General features: G+C 40.7%; 1 protein-coding gene across 1 annotated transcript; it reads left to right on the top strand.

Moving 5' to 3' along the window:
- The first annotated feature begins 11,439 nt into the window (after nt 1–11,439).
- LOC125377049 (ankyrin repeat and KH domain-containing protein 1-like) lies at nt 11,440–14,699 on the top strand. Its single transcript, XM_048389855.1, has one exon. It carries the CDS (start codon nt 11,440–11,442, stop codon nt 12,943–12,945), a length of 1,506 nt encoding a protein of 501 aa, XP_048245812.1. The 3' UTR covers nt 12,946–14,699.
- The last annotated feature ends 2,727 nt before the right edge of the window (nt 14,700–17,426 follow it).

Below are 17,426 nucleotides of genomic sequence, written 5' to 3'. Positions count from 1 at the left end.
TAGAAAAGGAGGCTCTTTCATGAAGACACCAGTCATGCTGGCAGCAGGAAGGGGACATTATGAGATGTATAACCTTCTTATATCAGAGGGGGCTGATCTGTCACTTACTGATAAAGACAACAGTGACTGTCTGATGCTGGCATGTCAGGGAGGAAACATGTCTATTGTGAAACATCTGATCTCACTGAAAACATTTGAAATCAATAGAAAAGGAGGCTCCTTGCAAACATCAGTCATGATGGCAGCAGGAAGGGGACATTATAATGTGTATAACCTTCTTGTATCAGAGGGGGCTGATCTGTCACTAACTGATAAAGACGACAGTGACTGTCTGATGCTTGCATGTCAGGGAGGAAACATGTCTATTGTGAAACATCTGATATCACTGAAAACATTTGACATGAATAGAAAAGGAGGCTCCTTCATGCAGACATCAGTCATGATGGCAGTGCGAAGAGGGCATTATGATGTGTATAACCTTCTTGTATCAGAGGGGGCTGATCTGTCATTTACTGATAAAGACAACAGTGACTGTCTGATGCTGGCATGTCAGGGAGGAAACATGTCTATTGTGAAACATCTGATATCACTGAAAACATTTGAAATCAATAGAAAAGGAGGCTCCTTGCAAACATCAGTCATAATGGCAGCAGGAAGGGGACATTATGGTGTGTATAACCTTCTTGTATCAGAGGGGGCTGATCTGTCACTTACTGATAAAGACAACGATGACTGTCTGATGCTGGCATGTCAGGGAGGAAACATGTCTATTGTGAAACATCTTATATCACTCAAAACATTTGACATCAATAGAAAAGGAGGCTCCTTGCAAACATCAGTCATGATGGCAGCAGGAAGGGGACATTATAATGTGTATAACCTTCTTGTATCAGAGGGGGCTGATCTGTCACTTACTGATAAAGACAACAGTGACTGTCTGATGTTAGCATGTTGGGGAGGAAACGTGTCTGTTGTGAAACATCTCCTGTCACTGAAACTATTTGGCGTCAATAGAAAAGGAGGCTCTTTCATGAAGACACCAGTCATGATGGCAGCAGGAAGGGGACATTATAATGTGTATAACCTTCTTGTATCAGAGGGGGCTGATCTGTCACTTACTGATAAAGACAACAGTGACTGTCTGATGCTTGCATGTCAGGGAGGAAACATGTCTATTGTGAAACATCTGCTATCACTGAAAACATTTGACATCAATAGAAAAGGAGGCTCCTTCATGCAGACATCAGTCATGCTGGCAGTGCGAAGAGGGCATTATGGTGTTTATAACCTTCTTGTATCAGAGGGGACTGATCTGTCACTTACTGATAAAGACAACAGTGACTGTCTGATGTTAGCATGTTGGGGAGGAAACGTGTCTGTTGTGAAACATCTCCTGTCACTCAAAATATTTGACGTCAATAGAAAAGGAGGCTCTTTCATGCAGACACCAGTCATGATGGCAGCAGGAAGGGGACATTATAATGTGTATAACCTTCTTGTATCAGAGGGGGCTGATCTGTCACTTACTGATAAAGACAACAGTGACTGTCTGATGCTGGCATGTCAGGGAGGAAACATGTCTATTGTGAAACATCTATTATCACTCAAAACATTTGACATCAATAAAAAAGGAGGCTCTTTCATGCACACACAAGTCATGATGGCTACACGAAGGGGACATTATGATGTGTATAATCTTCTTGTATCAGAGGGGGCTGATCTGTCACTTACTGATAAAGACAATAGTGACTGTCTGATGCTGGCATGTCAGGGAGGAAACATGTCTATTGTGAAACATCTTATATCACTCAAAACATTTGACATCAATAGAAAAGGAGGCTCCTTGCAAACATCAGTCATGATGGCAGCAGGAAGGGGACATTATGGTGTGTATAACCTTCTTGTATCAGAGGGGGCTGATCTGTCACTTACTGATACAGACAACAGTGACTGTCTGATGCTTGCATGTCAGGGAGGAAACATGTCTGTTGTGAAACATCTCCTGTCACTGAAACTATTTGACGTCAATAGAAAAGGAGGCTCTTTCATGAAGACACCAGTCATGATGGCAGCAGGAAGGGGACATTATAATGTGTATAACCTTCTTGTATCAGAGGGGGCTGATCTGTCACTTACTGATACAGACAACAGTGACTGTCTGATGCTTGCATGTCAGGGAGGAAACATGTCTATTGTGAAACATCTTATATCACTGAAAACATTTGACATCAATAGAAAAGGTGACAAGTTTGAAAAGACACCAGTCATGATGGCAGCAGGAAGGGGACATTATAATGTGTATAACCTTCTTGTATCAGAGGAGGCTGATCTGTCATTTACTGATAAAGACAACCGTGACTGCCTGATGTTAGCATGTTGGGGAGGAAACGTGTCTGTTGTGAAACATCTCCTGTCACTCAAAATATTTGACGTCAATAGAAAAGGAGGCTCTTTCATGCAGACACCAGTCATGATGGCAGCAGGAAGAGGACATTATAATGTGTATAACCTTCTTGTATCAGAGGGGGCTGATCTGTCACTTACTGATAAAGACAACAGTGACTGTCTGATGCTGGCATGTCAGGGAGGAAACGTGTCTATTGGGAAACATCTATTATCACTGAAAACATTTGACATCAATAGAAAAGGTGACAAGTTTGAAAAGACACCAGTCATGATGGCAGCAGGAAGGGGACATTATAATGTGTATAACCTTCTTGTATCAGAGGAGGCTGATCTGTCACTTACTGATAAAGACAACAGTGACTGTCTGATGTTAGCATGTTGGGGAGGAAACGTGTCTGTTGTGAAACATCTCCTGTCACTCAAAATATTTGACGTCAATAGAAAAGGAGGCTCTTTCGTGCAGACACCAGTCATGATGGCAGCAGGAAGGGGACATTATAATGTGTATAACCTTCTTGTATCAGAGGGGGCTGATTTGTCACTTACTGATAAAGACAACAGTGACTGTCTGATGCTGGCATGTCAGGGAGGAAACATGTCTATTGTGAAACATCTATTATCACTCAAAACATTTGACATCAATAGAAAAGGAGGCTCTTTCATGCACACACTAGTCATGATGGCTACACGAAGGGGACATTATGATGTGTATAATCTTCTTGTATCAGAGGAGGCTGATCTGTCACTTACTGATAAAGACAATAGTGACTGTCTGATGCTGGCATGTCAGGGAGGAAACATGTCTATTGTGAAACATCTGATATCACTGAAAACATTTGAAATCAATAGAAAAGGAGGCTCCTTGCAAACATCAGTCATAATGGCAGCAGGTTGGGGACATTATGGTGTGTATAACCTTCTTGTATCAGAGGGGGCTGATCTGTCACTTACTGATAAAGACAACGATGACTGTCTGATGCTGGCATGTCAGGGAGGAAACATGTCTATTGTGAAACATCTCCTATCACTGAAAACATTTGACATCAATAGAAAAGGAGGCTCCTTGCAAACATCAGTCATGATGGCAGCAGGAAGGGGACATTATGGTGTGTATAACCTTCTTGTATCAGAGGGGGCTGATCTATCACTTACTGATAAAGACAACAGTGACTGTCTGATGTTAGCATGTCAGGGAGGAAACATGTCTGTTGTGAAACATCTCCTGTCACTGAAACTATTTGACGTCAATAGAAAAGGAGGCTCTTTCATGAAGACACCAGTCATGATGGCAGCAGGAAGGGGACATTATAATGTGTATAACCTTCTTGTATCAGAGGGGGCTGATCTGTCACTTACTGATAAAGACAACAGTGACTGTCTGATGCTTGCATGTCAGGGAGGAAACATGTCTATTGTGAAACATCTCCTATCACTGAAAACATTTGACATCAACAGAAAAGGTGAGAAGTTTGAAAAGACACCAGTCATGATGGCAGCAGGAAGGGGACATTATAATGTGTATAACCTTCTTGTATCAGAGGAGGCTGATCTGTCATTTACTGATAAAGACAACCGTGACTGCCTGATGTTAGCATGTTGGGGAGGAAACGTGTCTGTTGTGAAACATCTCCTGTCACTCAAAATATTTGACGTCAATAGAAAAGGAGGCTCTTTCATGCAGACACCAGTCATGATGGCAGCAGGAAGAGGACATTATAATGTGTATAACCTTCTTGTATCAGAGGGGGCTGATCTGTCACTTACTGATAAAGACAACAGTGACTGTCTGATGCTGGCATGTCAGGGAGGAAACGTGTCTATTGGGAAACATCTGCTATCACTGAAAACATTTGACATCAATAGAAAAGGTGACAAGTTTGAAAAGACACCTGTCATGATGGCAGCAGGAAGGGGACATTATAATGTGTATAACCTTCTTGTATCAGAGGAGGCTGATCTGTCACTTACTGATAAAGACGACAGTGACTGTCTGATGTTAGCATGTTGGGGAGGAAACGTGTCTGTTGTGAAACATCTATTATCACTGAAAATATTTGACGTCAATAGAAAAGGAGGCTCTTTCATGCAGACACCAGTCATGATGGCAGCAGGAAGGGGACATTATAATGTGTATAACCTTCTTGTATCAGAGGGGGCTGATCTGTCACTTACTGACAAAGACGACAGTGACTGTCTGATGCTGGCATGTCAGGGAGGAAACGTGTCTGTTGTGACACATCTTATATCACTCAAAACATTCGACATCAATAGAAAAGGAGGCAAGTCTGGAAAGACACCTGTCATGATGGCAGCAGGAAGGGGACATTATAATGTGTATAACCTTCTTGTATCAGAGGGGGCTGATCTATCACTTACGGATGAAGACAACGATGACTGTCTGATGCTAGCATGCAGTGAAGGAAACATCTCTATTGTGAAACATCTGCTATCACTGAAAACATTTGACATCAATAGAAAAGGAGGCTCTTTAATGCAGACACCAGTCATGGTGGCAGCAGCTGGAGGACATTATAATGTGTATAACCTTCTTGTATCAGAGGGGACTGATCTGTCACTCACAGATGAAGATACCGATGACTGTCTGATGCTGGCATGTGAGGGAGGAAACATGTCTATAGTGAAACATCTCCTATCACTGAAAACATTCGACATCAATAGAAAAGGAGGCTCTTTCATGAAGACACCAGTCATGATGGCAGCAGGAAGGGGACATTATGGTGTGTATAACCTTCTTGTATCAGAGGGGGCTGATCTGTCACTTACTGATAAAGACAACAGTGACTGTCTGATGCTGGCGTGTCAGGGAGGAAACATGTCTATTGTGAAACATCTATTATCACTCAAATCATTTGACATGAATAGAAAAGGAGGCTTTTTCTTGCACACACTAGTCATGATGGCTGCACGAAGGGGGCATTATGATGTGTATAACCTTCTTGTATCAGAGGGGGCTGATCTGTCACTTACTGATAAAGACAACAGTGACTGTCTGATGCTGGCATGTCTCGGAGGAAACATGTCTATTGTGAAACATCTCCTATCACTGAAAACATTTGAGATCAATCGAAAAGGAGGCTCCTTCATCCAGACATCAGTCATGATGGCAATGCGAAAAGGACATTATGGTGTGTATAACCTTCTTGTATCAGAGGGGGCTGATCTGTCACTTACTGATAAAGACAACAGTGACTGTCTGATGCTGGCATGTCAGGGAGGAAACATGTCTATTGTGAAACATCTTATATCACTGAAAACATTTGACATCAATAGAAAAGGAGGCTCCTTGCAAACATCAGTCATGATGGCAGCAGGAAGGGGACATTATGGTGTGTATAACCTTCTTGTATCAGAGGGGGCTGATCTGTCACTTACTAATAGAGACGACAGTGACTGTCTGATGCTGGCATGTCAGGGACGAAACATGTCTATTGTGAAACATCTGATATCACTGAAAACATTTGACATCAATAGAAAAGGAGGCTCTTTCATGCAGACACCAGTCATGATGGCAGCAGGAAGGGGACATTATAATGTGTATAACGTTCTTGTATCAGAGGGGGCTGATCTGTCACTTACTGATAAAGACGACAGTGACTGTCTGATGCTGGCATGTCAGGGAGGAAACATGTCTATTGTGAAACATCTTATATCACTGAAAACATTCGACATCAATAGAAAAGGAGACAAGTCTGGAAAGACACCAGTCATGATGGCAGCAGGAAGGGGACATTGTGGTGTGTATAACCTTCTTGTATCAGAGGGGGCTGATCTGTCACTTACTGATAAAGACAACAGTGACTGTCTGATGCTGGCATGTCAGAGAGGAAACATGTCTATTGTGAAACATCTTATATCTCTGAAAACATTTGACATCAATAGAAAAGGAGGCTCTTTCATGCAGACACCAGTCATGATGACAGTGCGAAAAGGACATTATGATGTGTATAACCTTCTTGTATCAGAGGGGGCTGACCTATCACTTACTGATAAAGACAACAGTGACTGCCTGATGCTTGCATGTCAGGGTGGAAACATGTCTATTGTGAAACATCTGCTATCATTGAAAACATTCGACATCAATAGAAAAGGAGACCAGTTTGAAAAGACACCAGTCATGATGGCAGCAGGAAGGGGACATTATAATGTGTATAACCTTCTTCTATCAGAGGGGGCTGATCTGTCACTTACTGATAAAGACAACAGTGACTGTCTGATGTTAGCATGTGGGGGGGGGGAAACATGTATATTGTTAAACATCTATTATCACTGAAAGCATTCGACATCAATAGAAAAGGGGGCAAGTCTGGAAAGACACCAGTCATGGTGGCAGCAGGAAGGGGACATTATAATGTGTATAACCTTCTTCTATCAGAGGGGGCTGATCTGTCACTTACTGATAAAGACAACAGTGACTGTCTGATGCTGGCATGTCAGGGAGGAAACATGTCTGTTGTGAAACATCTGATATCACTGAAAACATTCGACATGAATAGAAAAGGAGGCTCTTTCTTGCAGACACCAGTCATGATGACATTGCGAAAAGGACATCATGATGTGTACAACCTTCTGGTATCAGAGGGGTCTGATCTGTCACTTACTGATAAAGACAACAGTGACTGTCTGATGCTGGCATGTCAGGGAGGAAACATGTCTATTGTGAAACATCTGCTATCACTGAAAACATTTGACATCAATAGAAAAGGAGGCTCCTTGCAAACATCAGTCATGATGGCAGCAGGAAGGGGACATTATGGTGTGTATAACCTTATTGTATCAGAGGGGGCTGATCTGTCACTTACTGATAAAGACGACAGTGACTGTCTGATGCTGGCATGTCAAGGAGGAAACATATCTGTTGTGAAACATCTATTATCACTGAAAGCATTCGACATCAATAGAAAAGGAGGCAAGTCTGGAAAGACACCAGTCATGATGGCAGCAGGAAGGGGACATTATAATGTGTATAACCTTCTTGTATCAGAGGGGGCTGATCTGTCACTTACTGATAAAGACAACAGTGACTGTCTGATGCTGGCATGTCAGGGAGGAAACATGTCTGTTGTGAAACATCTGATATCACTGAAAACATTTGACATGAATAGAAAAGGAGGCTCTTTCTTGCAGACACCTGTCATGATGGCAGCAGGAAGGGGGCATTATAATGTGTATAACCTTCTTGTATCAGAGGGGGCTGATCTGTCACTTACTGATAAAGACAACAGTGACTGTCTGATGCTGGCATGTCAGGGAGGAAACATGTCTGTTGTGAAACATCTGATATCACTGAAAACATTTGACATCAATAGAAAAGGATGCTCTTTCTTGCAGACACCTGTCATGATGGCAGCAGGAAGGGGGCATTATAATGTGTATAACCTTCTTGTATCAGAGGGGGCTGATCTGTCACTTACTGATAAAGACAACAGTAACTGTCTGATGCTAGCATGTCAGGGAGGAAACATGTCTGTTGTGAAACATCTCCTATCACTGAAAGCATTCGACATCAATAGAAAAGGAGGCTCTTTCATGCAGACACCAGTCATGATGGCAGCAGGAAGGGGACATTATGATGTGTATAACCTTCTTGTATCAGAGGGGGCTGATCTGTCACTTACGGATGAAGACAACGATGACTGTCTGATGCTGGCATGCAGTGAAGGAAACATGTCTATTGTGAAACATCTGCTATCACTGAAAACATTTGACATCAATAGAAAAGGAGGCTCTTTCATACAGACACCAGTCATGATGGCAGCAGGAAGTGGACATTATGATGTGTATAACCTTCTTGTATCAGAGGGGGCTGATCTGTCACTTACTGATAAAGACAACAGTAACTGTCTGATGCTAGCATGTCAGGGAGGAAACATGTCTGTTGTGAAACATCTCCTGTCACTGAAAACATTCGACATGAATAGAAAAGGAGGCTCTTTCATGCAGACACCAGTCATGATGGCAGCAGCTGGAGGACATTATGATGTGTATAACCTTCTTGTATCAGAGGGGGCTGATCAATCAGTTACTGATAAAAACAACGATGACTGTCTGATGCTGGCATGTCAGGGAGGAAACATGTCTGTTGTGAAACATCTTATATCACTGAAAACATTCGACATCAATAGAAAAGGAGGCTTTTTCGTGCAGACACCAGTCATGGTGGCAGCAGCTGGGGGACATTATGATGTGTATAACCTTCTTGTATCAGAGGGGGCTGATCTGTCTCTTACTGACAAATACAACCGTGACTGTTTAATGTGGGCATGTCTCGGAGGAAACATGTCTATTGTGAAACATTTCCTATCACTGAAATCATTCGACATCAATAGAAGAGGAGGCTCTTTCATGCAGACACCAGTCATGATGGCAGCAGGAAGGGGACATTATGATGTGTATAACCTTCTTGTATCAGAGGGGGCTGATCTGTCACTTACTGATTAAGACAACAGTAACTGTCTGATGCTGGCATGTCAGGGAGGAAACATGTCTGTTGTGAAACATCTCCTGTCACTGAAAACATTCGACATCAATAGAAAAGGAGGCTTTTTCATGCAGACACCAGTCATGATGGCAGCAGCTGGAGGACATTATGATGTGTATAACCTTCTTGTATCAGAGGGGGCTGATCAATCAGTTACTGATAAAAACAACGATGACTGTCTGATGCTGGCATGTCAGGGAGGAAACATGTCTGTTGTGAAACATCTTATATCACTGAAAACATTCGACATCAATAGAAAAGGAGGCTTTTTCGTGCAGACACCAGTCATGGTGGCAGCAGCTGGGGGACATTATGATGTGTATAACCTTCTTGTATCAGAGGGGGCTGATCTGTCTCTTACTGACCATTACAACCGTGACTGTTTAATGTGGGCATGTCTCGGAGGAAACATGTCTATTGTGAAACATCTCCTATCACTGAAAACATTCGACATCAATAGAAGAGGAGGCTCTTTCATGCAGACACCAGTCATGGTGGCAGCAGCTAGAGGACATTATGATGTGTATAACCTTCTTGTATCAGAGGGGGCTGATCTGTCACTTACTGACCAATACAACCGTGACTGTTTAATGTGGGCATGTCTCGGAGGAAACATGTCTATTGTGAAACATCTCCTGTCACTGAAAACATTCGACATCAATAGAAAAGGAGGCTCTTTCATGCAGACACCAGTCATGGTGGCAGCAGCTAGAGGACATTATGGTGTGTATAACCTTCTTGTATCAGAGGGTGCTGATCTGTCACTTACGGATGAAGACAATGATGATTGTCTGATGCTGGCATGCAGTGAAGGAAACATGTCTATTGTGAAACATCTGCTATCACTGAAAACATTTGACATCAATAGAAAAGGAGGCTCTTTCATACAGACACCAGTCATGATGGCAGCAGCTGGGGGACATTATGATGTGTATAACCTTCTTGTATCAGAGGGGGCTGCTCTGTCACTTACTGACAAATACAACCGTGACTGTTTAATGTGGGCATGTCAGGGAGGAAACATGTCTATTGTGAAACATCTCCTATCACTGAAAACATTCGACATCAATAGAAAAGGAGGCTCTTTCATGCAGACACCAGTCATGGTGGCAGCAGCTAGAGGACATTATGATGTGTATAACCTTCTTGTATCAGAGGGGGCTGATCTGTCACTTACTGACCAATACAACCGTGACTGTTTAATGTGGGCATGTCTCGGAGGAAACATGTCTATTGTGAAACATCTCCTATCACTGAAAACATTCGACATCAATAGAAAAGGAGGCTCTTTCATGCAGACACCAGTCATGGTGGCAGCAGCTAGAGGACAGTATGGTGTGTATTTCCTTCTTGTATCAGAGGGGGCTGATCAATCAGTTACTGATAAAGACAACGATGACTGTCTGATGCTGGCATGTCAGGGAGGAAACATGTCTATTGTGAAACATCTCCTATCACTGAAAACATTTGACATCAATAGAAAAGGAGGCTCTTTCGTGCAGACACCAGTCATGATGGCAGCAGCTGGAGGACATTATAATGTGTATAACCTTCTTGTATCAGAGGGGGCTGATCTGTCACTTACTGATGAAGACAACGATGACTGTCTGATGCTGGCATGTCAGGGAGGAAACATGTCTATTGTGAAACATCTCCTATCACTGAAAACATTTGATATTAATAGAAAAGGAGGCTCTTTCATGAAGACACCAGTCATGGTGGCAGCAGCTGGAGGACATTATGGTGTGTATAACCTTCTTTTATCAGAGGGGGCTGATCAATCAGTTACTGATAAAGACAACGATGACTGTCTGATGCTGGCATGTCTGGGAGGAAACATGTCTATTGTAAAACATCTTATATCACTGAAATCATTCGACATGACTAGAAAAGGAGGCTCTTTCATGCAGACACCAGTCATGAATGCAGCAGCTGGACGACATTATGATGTGTATAACCTTCTTGTATCAGAGGGGGCTGATCTGTCACTTACTGACCAATGCAATGGTGACTGCCTGATGTGGGCATGTCTGGGGGGAAATATGTCTATTGTGAAACATCTATTATCACTGAAAATATTTGATATCAATAGAAAAGGAGGCTCTTTCGTGCAGACACCAGTCATGATGGCAGCAGCTGGAGGACATCATGATGTGTATAACCTTCTTGTCTCAGAGGGGGCTGATCTGTCACTTACTGACAAATACAACAGTGAATGTCTGATGCTAGCATGTCAGGGAGGAAACATGTTTATTGTGAAACATCTATTATCACTGAAAACATTTGACGTCAATAGAAAAGGAGGCTCTTTCGTGCAGACACCAGTCATGATGGCAGCAGCTGGAGGACATTATGATGTGTATAACTTTCTTGTATCAGAGGGGGCTGATCTGTCACTTACTGATAAATACAACAGTGACTGTTTAATGTGGGCATGTCTCGGAGGAAACATGTCTATTGTGAAACATTTCCTATCACTGAAAACATTTGACATCAATAGAAAAGGAGGCTCTTTAATGCAGACACCAGTCATGATGGCAGCAGCTGGAGGACATTATGATGTGTATAACCTTCTTGTATCAGAGGGGGCTGATCTGTCTCTTACTGATAAATACAACAGTGACTGTTTAATGTGGGCATGTCTCGGAGGAAACATGTCTATTGTGAAACATTTCCTATCCATGAAAACATTTGACATCAATAGAAAAGGAGGCTCTTTCATACAGACACCAGTCATGATGGCAGCAGCTGGGGGACATTATGATTTGTATAACCTTCTTGTATCAGAGGGGGCTGATCTGTCACTTACTGACAAATACAACTGTGACTGCCTCATGTTGGCATTTAAGGGAGGAAACATGTATATTGTGAAACATCTCCTATCACTCAAAACATTTGACATCAATCGAAAAGGAGGCAGTGATATGCAGACACCAGTCATGATGGCAGCAGCTTGGGGACATAAGGATGTGTTTAACCTTCTTGTCTCAGAGGGGGCTGACCTGTCACTTACTGATGACGACAACAGTGACTGTCTGAGGTTGGCATGCGAGGGAGGAAACATGTCTATTGTGAAACATCTCCTATCACTCAAAACATTTGACATCAATAGAAAAGGAGGTTTCTTCATGCAGACACCAGTCATGATGGCAGTGGAAAAGGGACATTATGATGTGTATAACCTTCTTGTATCAGAGGGGGCTGACCTGTCACTTACTGATGAAGGCAACAGTGACTGTCTGATGTGGGCATGCTTGGGAGGAAACATGTCTATTGTGAAACATCTCCTGTCACTCAAAACATTTGACATCAATCGAAAAGGAGGCAGCGATATGCAGACACCAGTCATGATGGCAGTGAAAAAGGGACATTATGATGTGTTTTACCTTCTTGTATCAGAGGGGGCTGACCTGTCACTTACTGATGAAGGCAACAGTGACTGTCTGATGTTGGCATGCAAGGGAAGAAACATGTCTATTGTGAAACATCTGCTATCACTTAAAACATTTGACATCAATAGAAAAGGAGTCAGTGGTATGCAGACACCAGTCATGACGGCAGCAGAAGGGGGACATTATTATATGTATAACCTTCTTGTATCAGAGGGGGCTGATCTGTCACTCACGGATGAAGAGAACAGTGACTGTCTGATGTTGGCATGCAAGGGAAGAAACATGTCTATTGTGAAACATCTCCTATCACTCAAAACATTTGACATCAATCGGAAAGGGGGCAAGTGTAAACTGACACCAGTCATGATGGCAGTGGATGAAGGACATTATGATGTGTATAACCTTCTTGTATCAGAGGGGGCTGACCTGTCACTTACTGATGAAGGCAACAGTGACTGTCTGATGTTGGCATGCAAGGAAGGGAAGATGTCTATTGTGAAACATCTGCTATCACTGAAAACATTTGACATCAATCGAAAAGGAGGCAGTGGTATGCAGACACCAGTCATGCTGGCTGCAGAAGGGGGACATTATGATGTGTATAACCTTCTTGTCTCAGAGGGGGCTGACCTGTCACTCACGGATTAAGAGAACAGTGCTGTCTGGAAGAAAGATGTCCTATCCCTGAAAACATATTAGAAAAAGACATCCCTTCATGCAGGCACCAGCCATGATGGCAATACGAGGGGGTGTAATGATGTGTATAACCTTCTTGTCTTGGAGGGGGGCTGATTTGTCACTTTCTGACAATAATACAATAATGACTTGCTGGCTTGTTAGAAAGGACACATGTCTATTGTGAAACATATTCTCGCATCGGAGGGAGCTGATATGTCACGAAGGAAGACAACAGTAAATGCCTGATGTGGACATGTGAGTGACTTATATGTAAGCCATGTAAAGTATGATCGACTGGTTTCAATGTGTAGTGTGTCCATCTTTGTGTTTCCATGGCCTGAGATATATTCTTTTGTGTAAACTACCGATGACTTTGTGTAAAACATCTACTTCTGTGACAATGTGTCAGCATGGATGACTATGTCGGTGACTTTGGTTGTCATCGTACTGTGACCGTAGATGTCGGGAATGTGATTACCTTCTACCTAAGCAACATAGTCTTTCCACTTGGTTCCAGGGATGATGTAGCTCACTCAAGTCCATATATTGTAGATGGAAGTCTTGAATATTACAAACAATATGTCCTCAGATGTGTTTTCTCTCACTTTTTCTGGTCTAGACTTCCAATATACAGAGAGAAGTTCTCTGGTCGGAGTTAGTCTCCAAATCCCTGCTCCTCTCTCAGACAACTGACAAAATATGCTCAATTGTAATTTGAGCTCCTCCTACTGAAATAATGTTTAACGTCTTACGGAATGAGTCATAATGCTAATCCCAATAATACATAATTTCCATACCCTCTAGTGGTGGATTCAGTTCACGCTAACATCACTTCTTATCTAAAATACCCGTTTAACTTCCTAAATGCAGCAATTAATCGAACATAGGATGGAGAACAAATACTATGTCAGACTGGAAGGCGCCAGAAGACCCTTAATCAGTACTCAAATCAATCAGTACTTGACTAACCATTTATTCCATCGGTTCCTTTGCTCTTTGGCACTTAGATTACAAGACCAGGTCTGGGTAACTTCCTGCTACTCAAAAGTAGTTATTTCTTGTCACCAAGGGAAACGGAATCACTTGGCTTTGGTGTCACAGGTCAACGTCTCCTCCCAGTGCAATCACGCTTCTTATCGCCATTTCATATTTTAACCTAGAATTTAATAGATAAAATATTATGCTTATATTAAAAACCTTTCTCCAAAAGACAATTGTCATAGTACCCCAGCAGCAATTGAATGAGCGTGTGTGTTGTGTAAAAAGATGTTGCAATTTTATATGTTTTCACCATATTCACTAAAAATGTATTTATATATTACCCTTTCCGGATATTGCAAATATAATAAAGCAGGCTTCTTATGACAACCCTTAATCCACAGTATGATTCCAAGCATAAACATGTGTTTATTAATCGCTACAGGTTTATGAATACTTATACGTTTATGAACCATTATATCACTATATGTATACACTGATAAACAAGCACAAATCTAGTGTAAAACAATATATCTTTGAAACGTGATATTCTGTATATCATTATAGCCTAGTGAAGTAACGTTTTTTTTGCCTTTCATCAGTAAATGATCATTGTTAAAGATTTGTAAAATATATTTTTCTTGCATGCCATTTAATATGTATATATGTAGCCTGAATATCTGCAAAAATGTTTTCACTGATACATTTACAATTATTATATTGATTCTGTCTATGAAGTAAATATATTTAAAATTCTGACATACTTTAATCAACGTTTTTAAATAAGGTACCAATGTTAGCAACTCCGAATACATGTACGACTGTAGAAGTATTTACCATTTACTAGCCAAGAAAATATATGATAACAATTCCGTCTGACTATGACATACCCACACAAACACTTCAGCGAGTGCAGTTTTAGAGTGTACAGGAAGCAGGTGCCCCCAACATGCACCTGACTTCCGAAATTACAGGCAGACCATGCTGGTTTGTTGGGAGAAAGTATTTTGCGACTTTTGTTCTTTTTGAGTGAACATTTGATTCCTGTAGACATATCAGTATTTAACAATGTCCTCATTTGTATTAGAATGAATTATACACGAGTATTATCGGCAAAGATAGGGAGTTTGTAGACAGGCAGCTATGTTATTATAACTGCCGTTGTTCGTTGACCAGTTTAACATTTATGGTACTGGAAAAGATATGAAATGACCACATGATAGTATTGAAAAAGACCAGACCTGAATAGGTTTACTTTTGGAAAAGTCAAAATGAGAGTTATCACTGTTTTCCTGCTATCTTTGTGTCTTCATGAGTAATCACTGATTTCAAGATATTTTATCAGGGCTTCATTTTATGTGTAGCTGATTTCCAAACTCTTTCTTTCTTGTAACAAATTGCTTATGTAAATATACTTGAAATGATTTGAAATTAACTTTCATGTGATATTATGTGTATTGCTTCAAACAAGATTATTATATTCGGTTATTCTAAATGTGAAGTGGTATACATATAATGACAACGTGTATGTAGTCTTCTATAGGTGCATTGCTTTGCAATATTTTTGAAGACATATCAGTGCTTTAACTGTGCAGAACCAGTGTCAACATTCGTAGTGTAAGTGTCAGCAAAGCCAGGCCTGAGTAATAGTTTTAGAATAGTCAAAATGTGAGTCATCACTGATCTGCCTTCTGACATGACGTGTTGACCTGATTTATCATTCAAAGATATTTTATGAAGACTTCATTTCATATATAGCTCACTTCAAAAACATTTCTGGACTTGTAATGAAATGTATTCTCGAAATCGGTTAAATGTAGCATTGATGGTTTATTTTGTGTTTTGATTATTTTTCTTATTTTATCTTTGTTTTATCTGGAGTGATATAGGATGCCATATGTACTGTTGTCTTCAACGTGTGTTTGGTTTATGTTCGTGTGGGGGGCACGGGTGCCCCAGTCGTCTGAGGCGCCGCGATTCGCTCGGCAGGGTTGCTTCCCTTGGGCACGCCAGAAACCTATGATTGTGGGTTCGAATCCAGGTTCGCCCCGATTATGTTTCTAGGTTTGTCAGCACCATACCCGTGCTCGTGGGTTTCACCGACGTGGTAAACGTCTGAGACCTGCATCACTTCAGGCTTTCCTCCCACATTAAGCTGACAGGCCGCGATATAACTCGAATACAGTTAAAAGCTGTGTTAAAACCCAACTCAATCACTCACTCAATTAGATCCATGTGATTTCTCCTCTGTTCATTGGAGATTGTATTCTGTATTATTTCTATTATATTTCAATACATCCAAATTTATTTTATCATTGCAAAAGAATTTAATATAGACTACTTTTGAAATCATTCTTTTGGTTCTAATTCTTCAGATTTAGATTGGTGTATTTTGTGTGTTATGTCTTCTTTGTCAGTTCCATATGTAAATGTATATACAATGTTTCATACTTTTTGTTGCTGTTTTAAGGGATGTTTACAGTCGGTAATTTCTTTTCAGTTGTTATTAATCAAAGTGTGTATCAATTCTGATTGTGGAATTTCTGCTTTTTGATGATAAAACTAATCGGTGTCTTTCTCACATTCTTCATAGTCACATATCTAATTACTTATATTTTATGTTTATGAATGAAATGTTAATACATGTTGCAAGGACGTTGCTTTACCCCTTATTTCCATAAAAAAAGTTTGTACAAATAAAGTGTCACCAACATTATTAGTGGTCTAACCTTCAGCCCAGGACTCTTTTTCCACCGTATCAGATGATTGATGATATTACAATCTTTTGAATCATTAATATTTTAACTGAAGGATTGAGCCAACGGGACACTGTTTAATTCATTTAGATGATAAAGTGAAAGGTTTATGAGGGTTTGTATAAGGGTTTTAGGGTTTTATGTAATCTGTACTGTAATTACTGAATATATCCTTATCGGGTTAAAAAATGGACACATTTAGGAGGAGAAAGAGTTCTTTCTGATCTCCTTATAATATACCCCAGCCTTAAAGCAAACATTTTGGTGCAACCTATAACTTGTAAATAACTATACAGATTCTTTTTAAATTTTATGAAAACTTTTTTATACCTATGGGAGAGTTGCAGGTCGAAGTTTATTTTCAATATTTGGGTTTTCTGAAAAAATACAGCTCTTTTTATTTTTTTACTATGAATTGTTTGTGCGACCTTTAACTTGAAAACTACTTAGTGGATTCTTTTCAAATTTAGGGAACAGTTTCCCTTCTAGTAGAAGAGGTACATTGCAAGGTTTGTTTTTGATATGTGTATTTTCTGAAAGAAATATTTGCGACCTTAACTACTTCATGGATTCTTTTCCAATTTAGGGTACATTTCTATACCAATATGGAGAAGTGCAGTGCAAAATTTGGATTTCATAAGTATATTTTCTGAGAACTTTCATGTTTTGAACTTTGAAATATGTTGTAGTATAGTCGGGGGAATTAGGAAGTGAAAC

This window comes from Haliotis rufescens, unplaced genomic scaffold (genome assembly GCF_023055435.1).
Source record: "Haliotis rufescens isolate VD_foot unplaced genomic scaffold, xgHalRufe1.0.p SCAF_8, whole genome shotgun sequence".
NCBI classification, from domain to species: Eukaryota; Metazoa; Mollusca; class Gastropoda; order Lepetellida; family Haliotidae; genus Haliotis; species Haliotis rufescens.
Note: the sequence above shows the minus strand (reverse complement) of the source record. Positions and strands in the feature narration are given on the sequence as shown.